The sequence below is a fragment of the Epargyreus clarus genome, unplaced genomic scaffold (genome assembly GCF_041222505.1).
Source record: "Epargyreus clarus isolate Ecla_fem2 unplaced genomic scaffold, WU_Ecla_fem_2.2 ptg000026l, whole genome shotgun sequence".
Taxonomy (NCBI): Eukaryota; Metazoa; Arthropoda; class Insecta; order Lepidoptera; family Hesperiidae; genus Epargyreus; species Epargyreus clarus.
Genome location: NW_027332233.1, coordinates 17,114,066 through 17,137,558, shown reverse-complemented (window position 1 = coordinate 17,137,558; position 23,493 = coordinate 17,114,066). Strand labels below are relative to the sequence as shown.

Sequence of the window (23,493 nt, the reverse complement as noted above, 5' to 3'; positions counted from 1 at the left end):
TCGGCTACATAGCTATCTCCAGCGTCCACCGAAGACATTCGTGTCATAATCGTCCGTACGCAGGGGACATTGGGTTCAAAACCCCACGAGGTAAAAACGAATGACAGCGCCGCCGGGTATACGCGTCGCATCCGAGCGATCGCAACTCGCTCCATTGGAAGTCGGGAGAAGGAGGTCAGTGTGCGCGGGAAGTGGGTCAGGGCGGATGCACCGGGCGGCTCGGGGGCGGTCGGGCGCGCTCGGGCGGATTCGGCCGCGCAAGCGTGCTACGGCCATCGATCGCCGCCCACGCGGCGCAGCGCTCAAGTGCTCCGCGAGTCGCGACGCGAGTCCCGGGCTGTGCCCCTCGAAGATGGCGGCGTGAGCGCGCGCCCGCGGCCTCCGGCGGTCATGCCGCGATGGCCAGAGAGGTAACCGCGTCCCGACCGGCGCCCCCGCCGCCCTCTTACATAATCGGTGATCACTGACACGCCCGGAGATATGGTTATTATCGCCGCCCCTGGCCTGTGCTCGCCCGCACCGACCCACCCGCGCTCCCGTCGCGTGGAGCCGCCGGCCGCGGAGCCTCCGCGACCCTCGCCCATCTCCGTGTAGCGGTAGCCTTAGTACCAGTGGGTTCGCACGAACCGGTGATGGATGCGGGACCTGCCCGTGTCTCGGAGGCGGCAGGCGCGCGGTTGCCGCAGCCGGCGTCTCGCTCGCGCGCACCGCTAGTCGTATGCGCGCGTCTCGTTCGTTCTGCCGTAACCGCTGCACATGCAACCTGCATTATTAAAATTTGTGCCAGAATATATAGTGTCCTTATGTGAAGTCCTTTACATAGCCGTCTCTAAGTATCGATTAGGTTCTACATTCGTGGCTAACTTTTGATTTTATTCTATTCGAGTGTTAGATCGTTATGTGCCATGAAGTTCGATGATAGATATTTTCACTAACGAAATCTTATTTTTTTATTACTTGATTCCATAAATTTGTTATGTGTATGCAACGAAACAATGAATGTCATTTGTGCATTGTGTCTTTTTCTTTGATTACAACATCATGAAAATAATCTTAGGGGTATTGAGAATTGAAAACAGCTAAAATTATTAAGCTTAGGATAGGATAGTGGTATGGAATAGCAGTGATGTCTAGTGCTACGGCATATCGGCACATGCGTTCTCTCCTCGGGCGCCGTAGCGGCCCGTAGCCGGCGTAGCTTCTGCTCACACCTAGTTCACACAGCATTCCAGTGACTATTTATGATAATTTGCTAGTTAAAAAATATGTGTTATCTACGTGTATGTACGTTATCTTTGAATTAATTATCTTCTTGTCTCAATATGCAGTGAATTACCCCATGAATGAATTTGAACCCATTATGTATGTTATATATTACATTCGTACTCCTCTTACATTTGCTTATGTGCATTTTTCTTTATTAACAATTTCATAGCCCAGGCTTTATGACATAAATGTTAGTTTTCTGAATTTATACCGCTCTGTGGTTTCAAGAAAGACTGCAGGGCGGATACCCTGCCTCGCCCTGTGCGACATCTTCAAAGAACGATAAAAATGGCATGCATTTTTTAAATACGGTTTTCGTGTCGAAAAAACGCAATCTTATATTTTTTACTCCTAATTTTGGGGTTAAGTAGTTAATTAATCCTTTTCCATAAAGATTCATAATAAAATCAAAAGTTATTTGAGAGTTGTTTAGATTTTTCAGGTGATCTGATTGTCAATAGGTATATGAATAAATGCAATATTTTTTTGAATTCGTTGTATAGTCACGAACGAGAAGGGAAGAAAAACGTTTCTTTTTTCGTAAAACATCGCCGTCCGCAAGCCTATGCATGCGTTAACAAATTGCACAATAGGCGGAAAAAGTGTAAGATTTTTATATTATTTTTAATAACAACGCTAACGTAGAAGGGCGTCTAACTTTGGTAGTCACCTTATACCATAGACACTGGCAACACTGGCGTAGAAATTGCCAATGCATCGCCTAGAGTGCACATTTTAAAAATATCCTTTTCTTAAAGATAAAGATTAAAATTGATATAGTAGGGCCTGTTTACGTTTACGATCGTACTCGTAACAAAGGTTGTCTACAGGTATTTTAGGTGTCAGATAAGTTTAGGTTTGTTTAGGTTAGGTTGTTGCTTTTTTATTTAGGGCGATTTGCTTACTTTAATTGACACATTAATCTGATAGTAAATACTCTAAAAATTTACGAATATTTTTCATTAAAATTATGTTACAGTCCGTGAAGTCACTAAAATGGGTATTTTTTACCAATACTTTTAACTATAACTATACACAACAACACGTTGTCAATTTTACGTTTGTATAATTATAATAAGATTATAGCAATAATAGAATTATTATTAAATAAATTCCTCTCGTACCTAATAGCAATGCTTAAAAGACTTCAATCAATAGTAATGAGGCTACTTAAGCATTTAATTACTTTATTTTTATGCATGCAAACATTTTGATGAAAGGTATGTAAAATTTCTTTTTTATTATTAATGACTTTTTAAAGATGTATGGTAAAAAGTAGGAGTATTTAAGAAGGCGGTCAGTTATATATATTTTTTGAAACTTCCTTATATGTTGCCTTACAAATTCTTAAAAAAGTTATCATTTGGCAAGATATGCTACATTATTACTTATAATGGCATCATTGTTGTTCAGCTGCACCGAAATATTTTGTGTTACAACACTGAAACATTCGAACACCAACAGATGTCACTACTGGACATCGACGTTTATAAACATGTCGAAAAAACTACTGTTTAATAATTTTAAATATTAATACTTATATAGGCACAATTGTTCCATAGTTTTGAATAATACGATAATGTTAAACATGGTAATGTATGATCTAGGCATCTCCTAATTTTGCGTAGGGACACGGTGAAAAATATTAATACTTTATTGATATTTTATAGTATCGAGCAACTCCTTTTAATACCTTACTTATTTTTAGGCTTGATTTTAATTGGACGGACAAAAAAGATGCTCGCGAAAGTTTTGAGGGAAGCCCCAAAGTAAGCAAAAGTTTCATATACTTAAAGTATATGGTTTTGTACTACTACTAATGAGTGCAGTATCGATAATTTATATTCGATACTAAGTATATCTAATTATAAAAAGATGTCGAGCAATGGATAAGCAATTGAACAAATATAGGATTCATTTTCTAATTTTAAAACATTCACTTTTGGTGTAATTATAAACACATATTATTTTATTTTTTAATCAGATAAGTAATTTAAAAAATATCCAAATCGAGCATGTGAGGCGTTTACTTTTCGGTTCTCTAAATTCTATAGTTGTATTTACTGCAACACCAAAAAATATATAAACAATACAACTGCAGTAACAAACTTTACAAGCGGCGTCAAGATTTTTTTCTTATCTCTATTTTCCGTCGTCATTGTTGTTCCATTTTTAGAAAAACACTACTCTGCCAGTCAACCTTGGAATGAAACACACTCGCTCCAAGGTTAACTGCTAAGGTCAGGTCTAAAAACCTAGCTGTCTTTGACTCATAATTAAAGAAACAAGGGTATACATATCACAATATAAACATGCACATATTTTAGGTCTGAGAGGACTAATTCACTTACAAAGACCAGATGAATAATATTGTTTTTACAAAACTTACCGGCGATTTTCGCTTTAAGTAAAAAAAAATGGCTAAGTGGATGCTTAGAGCATACTGAACCACACTACTCCTTTGTGGATTAAGTCGGGGACAGGTATGAGTTAGTGGCCAGGGTCGGACTAGGCTGAAAGAGTCCACGTGGCACAAGCGTGAGATAAGGTAGCGTAGGTGAAAGGTATTCAAATAGAACGACCTTTTATTCTTCGCCGACAATCATTCTTGACGACCATTTATTTATTTGCCAACACATATTTCTTATCAGCAGAAAGCTATAGCTATGTCTACGTAGTAGGTTATAGTTACTCTACTTACGGTTTCATAAAGCTCTAACGGTGCAAAAGCTATAACAGTCACTATCTAAATCCCGACCGATTGTAGATTGGTCATAATTTACATAAGCCCCGGCAGGTCATAACCACCCTGTAATATTAACTATTCTTATGGATCAAAAGAGGATTTTATTAAAAAAAAATAATTTAGCAACAATCTACCCGACTTATATTTATAAAACACAACTAATTAATTTGGAGCAATTACAATCAACCTGCGCTAATCATTAAATATAACACTTAAATAACTGTCTCTAAGACAACCGTCACACTCGAACGCCACTCACAGAATGAAAACGAGACTCAGTTCGGTCTTGCTTTGATAGGTGCATACTAGGTACCGATGGAGGGGTACTTGGGTTCGGTAAGACTATTGTATCGCCGTCAACCAATTAATGCCCACTACTGGGCTCCTCTCCATGAGGAAGATTAGGCTGGTTCACCACGCTGGCCAAGAAGTAGTAGTGCTAACGAGTAAAGTACATTATCTCTAAAGATTTCCACTGAACATAAATGTAATGAATCGCAAAGAGTTCTAGTGCAATTCGGACAGTGCCTAAAACATCCCTTGACCTACATTTTGAGCCTGTCTCTGTCACTGCCTTACGCAAAGAAACCGGGTTGTTGTCAGATCCTCACCAGCGACTGGGAAAACAGCAGATAAAAAGATATGGAACTGTTTAAAAGAAGCGGTGATAAGGGAAATTAAAATTTTCACCGTGTTTTGTGCCGACATCCTTTCCGAGCGGAATCGAGATGGATCCAGTATCCATTTTTAAGTAGATTTCACAAGTATCTATTGAAATTGTCACGTTCATCACACCTTTTAATGTTGATTTTTAGGGTCACGGAAACAAAAAAAAAAAATTGCAACGTAATAAATTAAGATATAAAAATGACCATGGGTAGCAAGTAGCAGTTTCAGTCTAAATTAGAAAAAACTGTTCCGTCATTTTTATGGCTTGGTCCTATCTGCATCATCTCAGATTTTAGCTCTATCTATATAAAAGTGTTCGGTTGCCCGCATTTACGATATTGTCTGCCACCTCCGCCAGCTAGACGTCGTAAACCCGACGTTGCAGTTCCAATCCATAAAACATTCTAAAACTCAAAAGTTTCTACTTCTGTAATTGGAAAATTGCTGACTACGGGCGCTTGAATCATAACTTTGAATATGAACCTTATTCGATATTAATCTAGCTACAGAACGGATAGTTTTAATGGACAGTTTTAGATTGTGGTACTCGGAGTACAAACATAGAAATAATACCGTCTACAATCTGCATACCTGTAAAATAGATGCAATTTTTTTGAATAATATATGCGTTATACTCATTTGTGCTGTTTTGTAGGGAGCTCTTTGTCATTTAACTGTTATTTTAGTTTAGTCTTCTCGAGCAGGTAGACTGATCCGAAGAGCCGTGGGAAATTTAACTTGATGTCCATATTGTCCAGTGTAGGCATCTTTATTTTTATCGGCCCAAGACAGTTCCTTGGAATTCTAATTTTAAACCTCACAAGGAAAATATTACATTTAGAATACCAGAAGCGCATAATCGCATTTCTTAAGATTTCTTATATTTTTTGGGAAAATTTACTTCATTATTCCGGAAAGATTGTGTTCACAGTATGGTATCGTATCGATCCGAAGGAATTCGGGTCCCTATTAATTTGTTCGTTTAATGATTAATCCGCTCGTAAAGATGGTCGTAAAGTCCTTTGGAAGGATTTTTGTGGGATCAGCAAGGCGGTGACGGCTTATGCTTAGATGCTTATTTCAAAGGAAAAAGACAGAAAGATATTTATTTGCAGATGTAACTTCAACACCAAATAACCATTACGTCATTTTCATTATAATAATAAAGTTGATGTTGTTTTGGTGTATAATGGCGCTTGTTTGTACGTAAATGAAAATAGGATCTCTCTGGAATTTTAATATGACTACCGTTTTTAGTTCCATAACATTATCTTAGAAACGCATAGGTGACTGACCCCGGGAAGGCCTTCCGTCTAATTTGGGGGAGCATAGATTATGTGCACGTTACCTATCTCATATTCATAAAAAATAGAGAAATCACTGGCAAATAGCAACTAGCAATGAGATGAGTATGAAAACGTAATGCGTCAATAAACAATTAAGTATATTATGAAGAGCTGAAGATTGATTCATTAATTGAAATTGAACAATAATTCGTTAATGTGGCTGCAATATTGAGGAGCTTGGACTGATAAGCTATCCGTTAGCAAAGAACCCACATGCTTATAATTTTCATTTTTGGAAAACCCCAATATCAATCAATCCCCCCAATCAATAATCAAGACCCCGAATATATCTGTTTTTTCTTAATGGTTAACAAAAATTAATTCACTAACGATCTATTTTGCATCAACACCGTACTTTTTAGGTCTTAGGCTTTTTTTAAACATTCTATATCGCTTTACAGTAAATCGGGTAACGTGAGACAAGTAGGTAAAATAAATAAACTGTGCATCCCTACCCTCGGCATGCCTCGTTGATATTTCGCATCGGGGGAACTTCAATAATTAAAGGGAACTCTTGTAAAAACATAGTAATTTTTACGTCAAAACTCTCAACCATTTGTCGAGCTGTGGTGGTTATGAGATAGTTAAGTAGACACATGTTAAATATTGTGCATTTTTGTAAAATTGGATTAGCAAACGAGCCTTGCCTGTCATCTATGAACATCTTTACTGTAACCAACTCCATATAGAAGCAGTGATAACCTAGTGGTTAAAGAAACTCGGCCTCTCGATGGAAGGGTGAACCTCTGATTTTTCAAAGTTATGTGCCTATTAGGAATTCATTATAACTTGCTAAACGGCGAAGGAAAACATCGGGAGGAAACCTGCATACCTGAGAGATTTATAAAAAAAAAATCTCAAAGGTATGTGAAGTCTACCAATACGCACTTGGCCAGCGCGGTGGACTATAGCCTAATCCCTCTTATTATGAGAGGAGACCCTTGCCCAGCAGTGGGACAGTAATGGGTTGTTGATGATGATTGATGATTCGTTGCTACTCCAGAGAATTAAAATGATTGCCTCAAATGTAAGTCAGCCGACATGCACACCTTTCCATTGAAACGTAGAAATACTTCACTTTAGAAATAGGTGTAGCGGTGATACCATTCAGGTAGAAACATTGGCACTTTCATGTTTGAATTACTCAAAATTTGCCAATATGTTAGGAAATAATAAATATAAACATTATCATAAAATCAAACTTGTACCTAAAAAGTTAATTTAATTTAAATACATTTATTAAATGATCGTTTTTTGTCTTTTGTCACTTTTAATAGAGAATATTTTCTTAAGGAATTAAATATAACGTCAGTGGTCAAATGTAAAAATGATAATAGTCATATTTAGATCTCTCGTATTACTAACTGACCCGGCAAACTTTGTACCGCCTCAAAAACTATTTATCAAATATATTTCATATAAAATATAGCCTATGTGACTCGTGGATAATGTAGCTTTCGAATGGTGAAAGAATATTTAAAATCGGTCCAGTAGTTTTTGAGCCTATTCATTACAACCAAACAAACAAACAAAGTTTTCCTCTTTATAATATTAGTGTAGAAAATGGATGAAGTTCATAAACATTCCGAAGATAAAGCTCGAATGTGATCCATTTCTGTAACGATCGCTAGTACTCGTAATATAGATTCTTATGCGTTTTCCCTCGTAGCACCGGTTCACATTACGATCATGATAGTACATTTACAGTGCTATGCCATCTCCCTCCCACTTGTTTCATTCAGCATAATTGGAGCAGGTTCGTCTAATTACGAGTGAAGTAGCGGAATGTGGACAGGAATGGCGTTTCAGCCGCTCTCGCCGAATTCTTTGAGAGCGTTTGACAGGAGAGGAGGGTGCTTCATGACTTTGATGCTGTTAGCCAACGCCTTAGTCCTTGCAATTTTTATTTAGAGAAAAAAATGTACGTTTTTCGTAATGAAAAAGTAGGAGTGTAAGACGTTCACGCGGTGTTTAATTTAAATATGTACTTAATTGTACTTGTTAGATAAACGTAGTAATAAAACATTGAAAGAATTTTTGTGTTGAGTTAATTAACGAAAGATAAAGATAACGGATATTTCTTTGATTATTACTATTCATCCGAAGCTTAATAAAAATATTAATATAAAAAGTAAGACGGGCAGAACGACCTGCAAAATGGTAAATAGATATTATAGACGGCTTATGAATGAGCAGCTTTGATGTAGAGCACATTTTTTCTTAAAAAACTGATTTTATTAGCCTCCGGGAATACTGAATAACATTTCATCCATTCAAAATATTTTCCTTGCACTTTTCTCTATTTCCGCGGCACATGAAAGACTTATATACTCGTAATTCGTTTCCAAGAAATTTATCGATTGTATCACTTATAATCAGACAAGCACCTGTAACAACCTTCACTTTGACTTAAATAGGCGGTCAAGTGGATTAGGGTGTTAGCGGCCACCGCTACCTGTTCTGTACATAAAAATAATTGAAGCACGTGGGCGTCTGTGGGCGTCTTGTCGGTTAACGGTAATTAGATCTGGCGTCGGCGTATTAAAAATAATATGTCAAGTTAACATTGCTACAGGATCTTGAATCAGTGCCGCTGATGGGAAATTGGTTTTTTGTTTTCACCAATTGTCTAAAAATCAATACTTACAATTAGATCTATATTAGACAAACTTTATCTAAATGTAAGTGGAAGATGTCTGTACTTCAGAAGCCATTTGTTAACATTCGAAGGTGGTGGAACCCTTTGTGGTTTAGAACTCTACCACACCTCTATTTACACCTCTATTTCTGCCTTGTAACAGCGTGCCTTATAACAGTGTTAAGAGATGCTCTGTCCCTCTTTGAAGTGCTTGGACTGCAAGTTTTTTTACTACTTCAGTATTATAAAAAATCTATCTTACATAGTTGATTGACATTCAGAAATATAAGTTTTTTTTGTAAAATGTGCCTTAATTCGGCACGCTTGAGCTATGTCGCTCGAGCTCTATCTGCAACCCTTGTTCAGAGTGGCCCGAAGGTCAGACGAATTTTATGTTCCCCTCTTATTGTTGGACTTTACTGTCTTCACTTTTGTCTGTTGGGAGTGCTTCTTCCGTGTTTTTGAATGCTAATTTCTGTCCAATTTGTACAGAGAGCTAAAAAAGATCTATGTATATACTTTAACTTATGATTAATGACAATACGAACACTTATAATACTTTGAAGAAATAATTATTACATTAAATCTTTAATCGATTGTGGTTTCTAAGAGAACGAAAAATTTACTTCCAACTAAAATATAATTAAAAATAAAGTAAGAATCGTTACTGTTAGAAAATAATTATACAGTATACATTTTCTTATATATAAAATTCTCGTGTCACAATGTTATTTACCGTACTACTCCGAAACTGCTTAACCGATTTTCACCAAATTTTATATGCATATTCAGTAGGTCTGAGAATCGACGACTATCTATTTTTCATACCCCTAAGTGATAAGGGTTGTTCACCCTTAACATTTTTTTATTTATATGGCAACAGTAGGTAAATAATAAATCAGCTAGTAGGTAAATAATATGATAAGTTCAAATAAAAAATATTATCTCACCTCGATCCTTACTTGCCAAAGAATAATGAAAGTGTAAAAACTAACGGGCTCTACGAAACGTAGATGGTCTACGGCGTAGCGCCAATGCATTTTAACGTCGAATGTCGAATTTTAAATAAACTTGATAAGCAAAATGTGTAATATGCTTGTAAATTTATGTGCATTTGTACCTAGCAAATTAACATATTAAAAAGTATGGAGTTTTTATGAATGGAAAGTCATTTTGCTCTGCTCCAGTAACTTAAATAAACTTAAATAAATTTATGTTAAAATACTGTTTAAATTATATTTATTTTTTAATATATTATATTAAAACAAATAATGTAACATTATTTGAAAATACTGGGACTAGGTACTAGGTTGGGTATAATAGCAGTAAATCGTATAATAACAGAGAACATTATTGCCAAAAACCGAACTTTGTTAAAACGCTATTACAGAATTGTATAGACTAATCTTTATCGACGTGCGCCTAATAACTAGGTTTCGTACGTTCGTTTCAGTTGGCAAGCAGTGCGGCGTACGAGTCGGAAAATAGCTAAACACTCTTTTCATATCTAGACGCCCCAAAAGTGCATCATCGGCGTTGCTAATTTCGAAGATGTTACGGCATCGGGCACGGACGGGCGCTGCAGTGCGGGACTGAGGCCCGGCGGGGCGGGGGCGCGGGGCGGCGCGGCGCGGGGAGGGGCCGCGACCCGGTCACGAGTCACGAGTCGCGAGCCGACAGCGCGGCCGCGGCGCAAGCTGCGGTGCGCGCCGCCCGCCTCACAACCTAACCTCTAATTGAAAAACGTGTTAATTCTGGCATTTTTCTTAACCTCATTAGCAGATATCGGCACCTAAACAATGGTATATCCGTACCGTATCCCCGTAAAGTCTCAGTAAGGTGTGAGCGACACATCGCAAGGCCAGTGTACACACAGCGAGGTCGGTTGTACGCTGTGTTAAATTGTGCATCTGTTTCACGATTGTGTGTTTAAACAATAGTGTCGTTGTATTGTGCTAGCAACTGTATTATGAGATAGGTCGCCTTTTATACATTTTTTGAAATCTTCCTTCTATTTTATGAGAGTTTGTAATAACGAAGAGGATATTTCAATGTACCGAAATTTTGATTCTTATAATAAACAGAGTTTAATACAACTATTAATTGATAATTTATAAAGGTATTCGATATTAGCATATTTACAGTTTCTAGTGCAAATAAAAACTTTATTGAGGCTAAAATATATTTACGTGAACGAATCATATAAACTACATGATTAAAACATAAATAATTATTCAGCCAACGTTATCATGACTAGTATATATATTTTTTTATTTAGCTATACGTATCTAATGTTAACGTTGCAGATCTTTGATCTACAAACATGTAAAAGACGTTTCGTCCGTGTGTCTGTGCATGACCTGTATATGTACCAGGAAAGTTACATGTATATATCTGAACCTAATGTGCAATAGAAATGTGGACTTGATACAGTAACAGTGAAGTGAGTGCGTCGCAAAGATGATTGTCGAAATACAGGAGGTAACGCTTTAATACCCCGCGTAGACAACAAACCATAACGCCATAACGCCACAGCGGCATGATCCCCACTCATCTTTCGCTTCACTTCCTGTAGAATCAACTGCAACTTTATTTTATGTTTCATCTGATCAAATAATATAATAAAACATTCTAGTATTTGAATAACACTTGCAACATTTATTGAAGGACACGCTCAATTTAATAAAAACAATATACTTAATATTGCGAATGTTTTATTGAAATCAGCTGTTCTATAGGGGCTGAATATATAACGAACTTTATGTAACATACACTTAGTAGATGTTAGTGCTTTTAATTATCAATAAATGTTCTTATTTATAATAATATTATGTTGCTTTTGCTGGAAAGAAATTTTGTAAACCTTTATAACAAGATATATTTACATGACAATATTATTGTAATATCGGTACAATATATAGCGAAATAATATAAGAAACTAATAAAACAAAACCTTACAAGTAGCTTGCATTGCGATATAAAATCCTCTACGTGTACGTAACTCTATCAAAAAGTGAACTCGAATAGAGCAGCATCGGCAAGCCTCTCTTTCTCCAGATCAATGTAAAATAGGCCACCAAGGTGCCTTCCGTGTGGACATATTTTATCTGCTTCATCATCTTCCTGAAATAGATACTGAATTTTTAACAAGTTTTACGCGAACTAGTACTTCTTAATATAATGTATTAAATAAATAATACTATTCAGTATTAATTAAAACGAAAACATTTCAAATTTCAATGCCTCTAAAATATTTTTTACAATGTATTGAATTGGATTAACTTATAAATGTGTAAATAAAAAATAAATAAGATTTACATTAATTGTATTCAGCTTAAAAATAAAAAAAAATATTCGATATTTTTTCCAATGATTACTTATCTCCCGACCTACCTTACGTGCTGACAGGCAACCTTCTCGTGGTTAAAATCCTTGACCAGCAATAGGACGAACTCCAGTTTAAATTAAAGATCGTGCAGGCTAGTAGGTCAACGCACAGTGCGTGCGAGGCGAGGGGCGTGTCAGTGAGGGGGCTGCAGAGGGGCTAGAGGGGGGCGGGGGCGCAGGTCGCGCGGGCGTTGCACCGCTGCAGCCAGTACAGGCACTACGGATGCCGGCTACGCACTACATCGTAGCTCCGCTACGCCGTAGCGCCCGGTCACCGTGGACCTAATTTATATCAAATGATTACAATTTTATTCATGTCTTGTATTTATTGTTGTCAGTATTTGAAAATGAATGGTGATGAATTGTTTACTCGTGAGAGGAAAATGATAATGTCACGAACTTGTTCTCCCTTTTAATATAGTATTCATTACGTACGAGTATATCATTCTTAAAACGTTTGGCAAACGCTAGTGATACAGTATCGTATTCTATTTAGGTAGGTATTCTACAACTTACAGAATGAAAACATGTTTAAAGTGTAATATCAATTAATAATACAATTTATATAAAGTAAAGGTTTTATATTAAAATTATTTTCAGAAAATCTTCATGATCAAGAAAGTATTAAAAGTGAATATGATCGATTTTAGAGTTTAGGAACACCTCAGTGAATTGTTAATAACGATGACTGTAGTAAATTTTTCCGTAAGTGTTACATTAAGTACAGTCAATCGAGTTTAATTGATTACGTAAAACAAACATCATCACCACTTCATTAGATACTTCAATCTCATTAAATGATCAGTCATTAGATTTCCTTTTGCCATAAATATGCATGGAAAATTCAGAGTTTTATCATATTGTATAACACAACTAATATTAAACGTTAGTTATTGCCTTTTTAGATGAAAACGCAACATGTGGCAGTGTATATTGCGAAGTGCTTTTTGAATTTAGAGCTTCTTGTGTAGAGGATGTAAAATTCAAACTTTGTTTGCAGGAGGTTAGAGGAAAGAGGCCTTTCAAGATATGGGACAGCTCGCGGAACGTAAGGAAGGGGCTGGTCGTCACTAGCTTCGAAGAGTTAATACACAGAGGTGAGTACATCTTACACCACACATTATACCGTACTTATAACATATAAAATGTAATGTGATGTTTTAAAATATATTATGCGTATTAATTTATCTGTTTACATACGTAAATTACACACACATATACACTTTAAGATGTATATTGAAGTTATTTTATTATAAAGTGATTTTGTCTCTTAATTTACTTACTTGTAATGGAACGAAAATGTTTCATGTCTAGATTTCGACTTATGAAATTTATTTCAAGATATATAGAATTAAAAGTACTTCAATTAAACATGTAATATGAGAGTATGAGAGATGAGACGTATGTACCTATATTTTTAAATGTATTTTTAAAATATTTTTAAAATATATTTTTATGATTTTTTATGGTATTCTCGTAAATGCGCTTGTTATATTTATTATCTGCCATTATAAATTCTCTAATAATTTATGCAATATATATATTTCAAAAGCTTATATAGAAATAAAAACGGCCGATTCATTTATATTTTTTATATTTTATTTAAAGCAGGCACGCTGTTATCAAAATAAATTTTCTCAAATATTTTAAATCACCAAACTGTAATCGAAATTCAATATTATTGTATGTTAATTGTAATATTTATTTCACATTTTTGAAAGTTAAATTTACGTTTTAACCTCAAAACAGATCGATCACAAAATGTGTCATGATCTAAAGGTATACACCTAAACTCTATGTACATAAATATGAAGTCAGATTTAAAACTGTCCCCTCGAGAGTAAGAGGTCTTGAGCCAGCGCACTTGCCGTGTTCTTGGCGTAGCAAGTACGGGCTACGGGCTACGGCGTAGCGACGTAGCAATGTTAAATATTTTCATACTTTCGGTGATTGAAAAGCAAATTGTAGGTTTTTTTAATTTAAGTTGTAATATGTAACAGACGGTTTATATTAAACATACTCTCAGAAGTTCTATAAGTACATTTAAACCGTAGCTCCTAAGCTTTTAAATTAATATATCTTTCTGTATGTAGTTTAGTATTTGTATAATAAATTTTAACTTCAATATACAAAAAATTAGTATTAATTTAGCTTCATAATTAAATTATTTCTATTATATTGCGTTTGTACATAGTAATATCTCGTATTACTAAAATTTTATTGGTGTAAATAATCTAAATCTCATATCAAGAAATAAGTCGCAAGAAAATTATTCTTAACAGGTTAACGGGCCGTACTCCAAACGTACTCGCAGCAAACAGCCTTGGCCCAGTAATCGGTCAGCAATACTCACTATACTAACCTACATTTAAAGTCATACATCACTTCCATTACAGGCTGCAACTTGGAGTGCAATGTTGCGAAATAAAATTATGAAGTTCCAATTTCATTAAACAGTACCAATTGTTCGCGCGAAGCTGAGTAATTAGATATAAAGGCGGCGGAACCTTTCATGCCTAATTAGAGGCACCACGCTCGCCTTCTTCCCGGTAGACACCCTATAAACCGTTTAGCACCAGGTCAATAAAATTTTCCGCCCAGCCTCTCGCCTGACCTGTTTTCGTCCTGCAGCAACCAGCCCTAGTTTAGTCTAGCCCCGCCTTATAAGCACTCGTATTGAAATAGAAGCCTTTATAACGTTGAAGTGGTTTCGTGTCGCCATTACCGGACGCGGCCTTAAGTTTTCTTTTTAGTTTAAAACTCTGGCGGTTGAAATGAAGGAATTTTATTTCGGATGGCAGACTTCTGAATAGGTACGTCGCAGCTGATTTTAAAAGTCAATTTATCAGAGTATTTCTATACAAGGACGTTTAATAAATGCATTGAAGTGAGGTTATACTTAAATAGGATATCATTACTATTTTACCTGTTATGAAATCGTTATTCGAATAGTAAATAAATAATTAGTATTCAAAACGATAAATCATTGTAATCTTGAATATAATTTTATAAAATATCGGGAGTATTTAATCAATTTTTTTAAGGTTCATTGCGTGTGAAAGTGTTAAATACAATTAAGTTTGTGCATTTAAATATACATTAAAAAAATAATCGCTACTTGCCTAATAACTCTACATATTTCAACTAAATTGTAACTTTTGTAAGTCAACACAATACTGTATATGGATGTCTATGTATATTCAATCACACTAAAACAGGTAGTTACTACTGAAAGTATGTGCTGCATTATTCATTCTGATAAGACTTAGTATAATTTTACCTAGAAATTTGCTAATAATTATTATTGTAGGCGTGTATTAGGACATTTATACTTTATTTTCATTTTGACATAATTGTGAATGATCTGTTTACAAAAGATAATATTTTGATAGGTAAAGAGAAGCTATCGGTAGCCGCGAGCGAGCCGGTGCGGCTAGTGCTCGAGAGCGACGGCACGCAGGTGGAGGACGGCGAGTACTGGCGCACCTTGCCACCTAATACTGTGCTGCTGCTGCTGCGGCAAGGCGAGCGATGGTACCCTACCGGCGTGGACGTCATCAAGGCCGGTCAGTACACATCTCTTTAATGGCATCAGATATAACATATTTTTCTACACCTGAGAAGCACTAAATTAACGCTATGTACGTATTTTATTCCAGCAATATCAGCAATCCCGAAAATAGTGTGCGAGACAATCCACGCGCTCGAGCTACACGATGAAACTCCCTCATGGAAAATCATGGACAACAAAGGGCGAGTCACGGTGGTGCTGCACTGGGATCAACGGCCGCAGGCGTCGCCAGCGGCGCGATCGCCCTCTCGACAGGCTAAACCCGACCGGCGACCCTCACTCGTCATCCAGACGTCATTGGAGCGACCGCAGCCGCCCCCGCCGCACATTACAGTCGTGAATCACGACGAACCCGGCCCGGCGCGGGCGCGCCTCGCTCGCGCCTCCTCCTCGCTAGACCACCACGTGCACACCGCCGAGTGTAGGGCGGCGGCCACTCCCGTGCCTCCGTCGCACGCGCCGCTGCAGCGCCCGCCACCGGACGAATGCGATTTTCATTGCTGTGCACTTCACGAGGAAGGTCGCCGTATAGCGGTTCACAAGAGTGTAGCGACTTCACCGATTCAGGACGCGCAGCCGCGTGCTTCACCTCAGGGTCGACCCAAGGGTCACGTACGCTTTCTCGATGCTGAATCCGCCCGACGCGGTGAGCGCGACTCCTCCGAAAGCGAAACAGAAAATACCCTCGTCGAGGACGAAGCGGTTACATCCGAAAAATTTCTCTTACTCATCGATCAACTAAGCGTAGACCAAAAGCGACACTTAACGATAAAAGATATCGGAATCATTCTCGAACGACTGAGCTCGAAAATATTAGACGTGGAACGACTCGACCGCGAGTCTGAATCCGACGACTGCTACAACTGGACGATAAAAGCGACCATTCGAGGAGATGCGCTACGAGAACTAGGAGTCATATACAATGGAAATTATTACGCGATTAGTGAACACCCAGGCTACCGGGAGGAAAATGAGGAGGCCGGAGACGAAGGCGAAGAGGAAGAGGAAGAAGACAGACTCTGATCGGGCCTGTGCGGCGCCGCCGTGCCCGCGGCCGCCGCGCTGCGCTTCGCGCTCTGTCGCGTCGCCGCGCGCTGACCGCCGCTGCGTCCGCCGCACTGCCCGCACCGGGCCTAACTAATATATTGTTATAGGATTCAAGGGGTCGCAGCACCCTGAGTCATACCAATAGGAGTGTGAATATCAAAATTGGTCTCGACGATGGAAGGTTTCATAAGGATAGCCGATACGAGGAAAGCATTCGGAAGCAGAGCGATGTGTTTAGGAAGTGCATTCGCATCTACCTATACTAGTATTTAGCACGGAGCTCGAAGTGATCGAATGTCGTGATGGTTGATTAGAGACTTATATGAAATTTTGAGGCGGCCCCGACTCGCGCAACCCGCGTCGGCCATGCGGGGCGAGACGCCGTCGATCCCTAGTTAATAATAGCGGAATTATTGTAAGAAAAACTGACTTCCTATCGATTATTAAGATGATTACGTAAGCGCAAAGTCGGTTGTCGAATCCGATAAATGGTTCTGATTAACTTAGCGCGATTCGACTGAGAGTCGCTCAGATATTTATTGTAGCGTATTGTGTATTAAGTATACATAATATTAATATCCAAGGTCACCGGACACAACAACAGCACAAACATATATATATCATCGAGTACATCGTCAATGTTCTTAGATAAACAATCAAATATACACGTGTTAGCGGTACGTGGTGTCACGCTTCTAAAGCCCGTAACTTTCGATTACAGTGGTTTCATGCAATTTGGTTACTGTTTTAAATTCACTAAATTTCACAATCAAGTATTTGTTTTGACTCATTATAATCACGAGATAGTTATATGACATTTGTTGGCCTAAGTGTTTTAAAATTTCAAGAGCATTTTCCAAGCGAAGCATTCTCTATCGTCTCGGCAAGGTCTAAAAAATAACGCCACAATTAACGTAGACAAAAAATGAATAAATAAACAATAAATATAGTGACATTAGTTTATTATACACGTGGTATCGGTATAGTACGTAATCTACTGGCTAAGGCAGGTAATTTGCTCATGAGTTATGTATTCGCGATTTGTGCGACACGAGCGGCGGACGTCCGTTGTTGTGATTGTATTGGGATTGCGTATGATTGGGTACAAAGTTGATGGACTGACTTGCTACAAGTAATATTAAATCAGACGATTAAATGCAACACTCGTGGCTCGTCAGGTAGATCGAGGTTTTAAATCAGCTGAGGCAATGATTCAGAGAGAGCACATAACAGTATATGAATAGATATAATAAATTATATTAATTAATAAATTGAATGTTATGAAAGAGGTTGTAACTAAAATACGATTATCCCGTCATCGCATCTCGTCATCGTGCCAATGGGTATCTGGTAGTTGTAAGTCGATTCTTGTACTAAATAGCTCTATGGTATCGTAGCATAATGTTTTTAATTTTTGTATAGTACCGATACGTGAGTGATTCACGAACTAATTGTATAATATGAAGAAATTTAATGAGTTTTAAACCCCGAGGGGTCTCATAAATTGTATTATAGTTATTTAAGATGTAATATTAATGATTATTATTATTAAATTATTACTGGATATGTGAGGAATACCTATACTTTTGAGGGACGGGGCACCGTTCAGAGTTTATTTCAGCATCGACAGGCGTGTTGTATACAATGTGGTGTGCGATGCCTCTGTGTTTCTTCTGCTATTTTTTATAGTTTTCTATTAATATGTTCGGTGCGGTTCATGAAAATCTATAGCTCGATATATTTTTTTACATTTCTCTTTCTCCGTCTCTACATGGGTTATGTTTCGGTATTTATTGAGTAGTTACTTAACAAGCAAGACCTATTAGCCTCATTACTTCTTCAATGTGTTCGGTTACATATTTGAAGTGTCTCACTCATACTTTTGACAATTATCTAGTACTTCTTATTTGTTTAAAGTACCACTTGTTATTATGAAGTATGTGGACTTAAGAAAAAGTCGTGATGGAAATGTTTCTTTAAATTCAATTTTCATGAACCGTCTTTATTTCCAATTTTGATGTTTTGATACATTGTAATCGCAATTCATTTGGTTTGATATTGTGACTTGTCTTAAAATTAATTAATTTCTAAAATTACTCTCGCTATGAATTTAAGGAAACGAATATCTTAAAACATGTGGCTGAGTTTTACGAAGGGATTCCTTCAGATACTATATTAAGTGTCATTTTATAGACCCGGAGGTGAATGAAATATTGTCCTTATTCTCTATTGTGAAAACGATGTAAATTATAAATTTAAACTCAAAATTAAACTTCGGTTTTTTTATGATTGTAATCTTACTTGTAATTAATTAATTTGAAAGGTACGGCCACTTTTTATGATGAGAACGCGAATGGACAACGCTAAGAGTGAAAATAATAATAGAAGGATTATTTTGTTAATTCCTTTGTTCTTCCTTATGTTATGAATTGTATAAAATATTTTTGAGATATTTTTGGTTGTGGTGACTAGATTATTTATGTACATGTGAAGTTGATTTATATAAAATCTCGGGTAATGATCGAATACGTACATTACTATGGTATATTTTTGGGTACTATTTGACAGTTTGTGACGTTATTTATTAATATTATTGCGTATATATTGTTTTTTTTTATGGAAAGTAGTAGTGAGATGTCTCATAGAGATGCAGTCTTCAGCTATTAACTTGTCTTCGGTAATAAACCGTATTTTAATTATTTACGACTGTAATCTGCATCTCTACGAACTTCGTGATATGCTAGTGGTCTCCATGTTGTTCCATTTTCTCTAGTATATTGAGTCGCAATTCGTTTGTACAGCTAATGGTGAGTCTATGGTGTTACGGTACGTTACGCACATTATTATTATAATTCTAGTTAAAAACGTTCTGATTTAATATTTTTATGTGTATAGAATTAATGAGGTAAATCGTAAAAATGCGACCGCGTGCGGTTATTACTAGCTTTATAGGAGATGCGATTGAGAAATTAAGACGAAAATGTTTAGGATTTTTAAAGTGAGTATTATTATACCAACGAAAAATAATGAATAATTAATCGTGGGGTGTGTATACAACGTGTTGTCTTTCTCTTTTATTTCACATGCAAGCTCCTAGACTATGTAAATGTAATAATAGGCTAAATCTACGTAAACACTATGATACAATACGAATAAAACGTAATTAACTACATAACTTTATCATTGAAATTATAAGGATCCTGAAGCTATTAAATAAAATACGAATTTACGTGTTTTGATGTAAACTGAATTTATTAAATTAATAGTCAGTATTACTTAATTTCTCAATTGCAATGTACACACTCCGACACACCGTTGACTACTCGGACGGATTTTATATATATATTTATATTAAGATTAAAATAGTAATGGTTAACGATGGATTAAATACAGATAAAGAATTGAATAAAGGTCGTTTTTTACGTATATTGTTCAGGAAATATCAGCATAAATAAAATAATGACATAGTATGTAGAACTCACAACATTAATTTCTGAAGTGTACCTATATGTAATAGCTGTTTAATGATTTGTTATAGTGTCCCTTTCAATACATATTTGAGATTAATTATGTGAATATTTCTTGTAAAGTCGGTTACTTAAACAAACATAAAACAAGACAATCCGATGAGTACGCAAAAGTAAGCGCTGATTGTTAAAATTTAAATTCAGTTTTTTAACAAATCTAAATGGAAATTGATGGGAAATATATGATTCCGGATACAAAGAAAGGAGTGCACAGTACTGTTTTACATGGATATTTAATAATATTATGGCTGTGACGACGACCCAAATGTCTTACACAACTTGTGTCGGCGTGTGTACATTATTGTTGCACTGGACAGTTAACAGTGATTAGATGGGACTAGCTTCATACACGAAGTTTTCTTGTTCTTTAGAATTTTTAATTAGTTAGAATTTGAAAGTGGTAGAGTCAGTATAGCTTGACTGGGTAGCTACTTCCGCTGCACTCATTTTAACCTGAAGCAGTTTTTTGAGTTTGGAAGACTGACAACGCATTTTTGATCGGCTTCAGATAATTCAAAATAGAGTTCATCACAAATGGGACGGCGTAATCACTTACCATAAGATGGACTGCAAGATATTTTGCAACTCCGTCTTATAAAATAACAATATAAATAAAAGAGCATTGGCAACAATTTTTTTTTCTATTTTGGTTATCCTGGTTTGAAAGCGTCACATATGAAGGTCCGATAGTTCACATGGATGGAAAAACATCTTCGACGTCCGATTATTTCTATTTGACTTAAGGCTATACTTTCAGACATTCCTTAACACATGGTGAACTATTTTATTATATTTGGTACATTAATAAATAGGAAAATGAGGTGTTTTGTAATTAATCAGAAAGTGCTATAGATATAGTAGTTACGACTTCTACGCCGTACGTGCTTCGTACGTGTGACTTTATTTTTTCTAATTTTTTCAAGGTTTCGATATTCGTTTATCCCGATCATTTTAATTTTCAATCGTTTATTACAATGGGATGCCTTTTATTTAGAGTAAAAAGCCTTGGACTTATAATGGTCTTTGCTGTCCACGAATAAACTTATAAAGAACTTGACATACGTCGTGTATGAAGCTAGTCCGTGCCACCGAATGCACTAGTTGTCTCAAGGTGCACCAGTAGATTCAGGACTGATATTTATTTGTAAGCTTTGTTTACCTGTACACTCACTAGTATTACCGTTGTTCATGTCTAAATAGGTAACTCAGTACCGGGCGAGATGCTTGAGAACGACTGTAATCAAATAATTAAGTGCACTATTTAAGCGTTGAATGTGTCCATCCATTGGCCATTTGAAGATAGTCTTATTGGATATGCATCACTCCAAATTAAACTCCCATTCCATCAATATACAATGATTTTTCACAAGTAATTATGTGTTCAGTAAGTCTCTACCTCCGTTCCATAGTCATCAACGCCAATTCATTGCTGTTTAAACTTCAGCCATTCTTCGTACTGGATTGGAAATCACTTTGTAGTTTCTCTAAAGCTGCCTAGTAGAGTTCGATGATCATAACAGAACCTCAAAACTTGAAGTGGACTTATAGACTGTTAGTCCCAAGTAAATACGATTACCTTCAAGAAGGCTGCCTGAAGATATGATCATCTTGTCCATACTTATTTGAAAAAATCACTGTAAGAATGTGTTGATGACGCTACGGATACTCCTAACAAAATCTGTTAGAACCATTATATTGTTGGTAAATCGAGGGAAGGCTCTATAAGTCTTTTTTTACTCCTGCAATTCAAAAACATAAAGTGCTGGTACTATCTGACATCTAGCAGCAATGGTTAGTCAGCAGTCATGTTTTTGTCAAGTGAAACTGGTAGATTGGCGGCTTAATTTATCCATCCCGATACCTGAATATAAATACAGTTGCCTTGGTATTGTTGAAAGGGCTCTAGCACCAGAACATTGAACATTATAAGGTTGGAAGATAAACAAAACGCCCTAATGAATCTTAGTTCTATCAAGCATCTTGACCGATTAGACGCATTTTAGATAATAATCTACGGTATAAGTAGGTCGAATACTACCAGATTGAAATTTTATAGCAAAATTCTTTTGAATAGCGAGAACGATGTATTTATTTGTAAACGTCAAGTGTTGTAAACTACACAGCCATGAAGATACGTAAAATATTGAATGTTAGTAAGAAAATTATAATATAATCGATACAGTTAACGCACTTAGATGAGTCATACCGAACTTAAAATAGTGTTCGATATTTATATTTTAGGTTATACATAACCATTTCCTACGAAACAAAGAAAGGTCGCTCATACTATCTATAAACAAAATCCTTCATTAAAACCATGTTTTTAAAAGTGAAAATGATGATCTTTTGTTACAAAGTGTGTATGAATGTTTCATTAATTTATTTAGCCGTTATTGTAAAGTCGTGTTCAGACTAATTTTAAAAATGTATTTAGTAACCTGAGTGTCAAATTAAGGTGCCAAAACATTTACAAATTGTTTTTTCTAAATATGTTAACTTGAAGTCTCTAAATCTTTGAAAAGAAACAAACTACCGAATTTTAGAACCACCTGTTTCTGAAGTTAAAATTCATATTTAACTAAGGCACTCTCACGTTAGGACGGCCCGACAGATTTATAATGCATGGGTTTTCTAAATTCTTGATAGTGTAAATTAAACCCAATATTGGGTTAATATGTACGTATTACAACCGAATAATTAGAATGGTGTGCTTTGGATACTCATGCAAATATATTAACATTAATAGGAACCGAACAGTAATGTGTGGGTCCGCCTTAATGTGAAGGGGCTTTTACACGTAACATACGTGAAGCCCCAAGCACAGTAGATAGCACGTTCAATGCTGATTACATTATGCATATTTAATGCGTTACAATGCAGAAACCAGAAACGTTACGATAAAAACTGCATACACTTGAAAAGCTACAATTGAATTTTAATATAAATGGAATTAGTGGTGAGGAGATAAGAGACTAAGGTTTTAACACCAAATATACATTGAAGATGACCAATCTTAAACAAGTATTGTAAAATGTAGAGACTTCAAGAGTTGATAATTATTTTTTCTTGTACCAATTTATATGTAAGTAATGTCTTAAATATACATGATTATTTTAATGTTAAGTCCGAATATGCGACACCGCTATACGACTGAGGCAGTACCAGAATCGTTTTGTTATTAAATAAAGTACCCGTAAAACTTCACTGCCACTAATTTAAAAATAAAAATATTGGAAACGATTTTCTATGTGTTTTATTAATGAAAACGTAATTAGCTATAATTAGGTACCTACCTA

At 36.3% G+C, this 23,493-nt stretch overlaps 1 protein-coding gene across 4 annotated transcripts; it reads left to right on the top strand.

Moving 5' to 3' along the window:
- Nucleotides 1-79: 79 nt before the first annotated feature.
- Drep2 (DNA fragmentation factor-related protein 2) lies at nt 80-20,860 on the top strand. 4 transcript variants are annotated; one of them, XM_073087482.1, is made up of 5 exons: nt 80-410; nt 10,972-11,146; nt 13,053-13,149; nt 15,445-15,618; nt 15,712-20,860. In XM_073087482.1, the coding sequence occupies exons 2-5, from the start codon at nt 11,126-11,128 to the stop codon at nt 16,644-16,646; spliced, it is 1,227 nt and encodes a 408-aa protein (XP_072943583.1). In that variant the 5' UTR covers nt 80-410; nt 10,972-11,125; the 3' UTR covers nt 16,647-20,860. The 4 variants fall into 4 exon arrangements, with proteins under 4 accessions (XP_072943583.1, XP_072943586.1, XP_072943584.1 ...); XM_073087483.1 differs by lacking the exon at nt 80-410 and adding an exon at nt 10,327-10,545; XM_073087485.1 differs by lacking the exon at nt 10,972-11,146.
- Nucleotides 20,861-23,493: the final 2,633 nt, after the last annotated feature.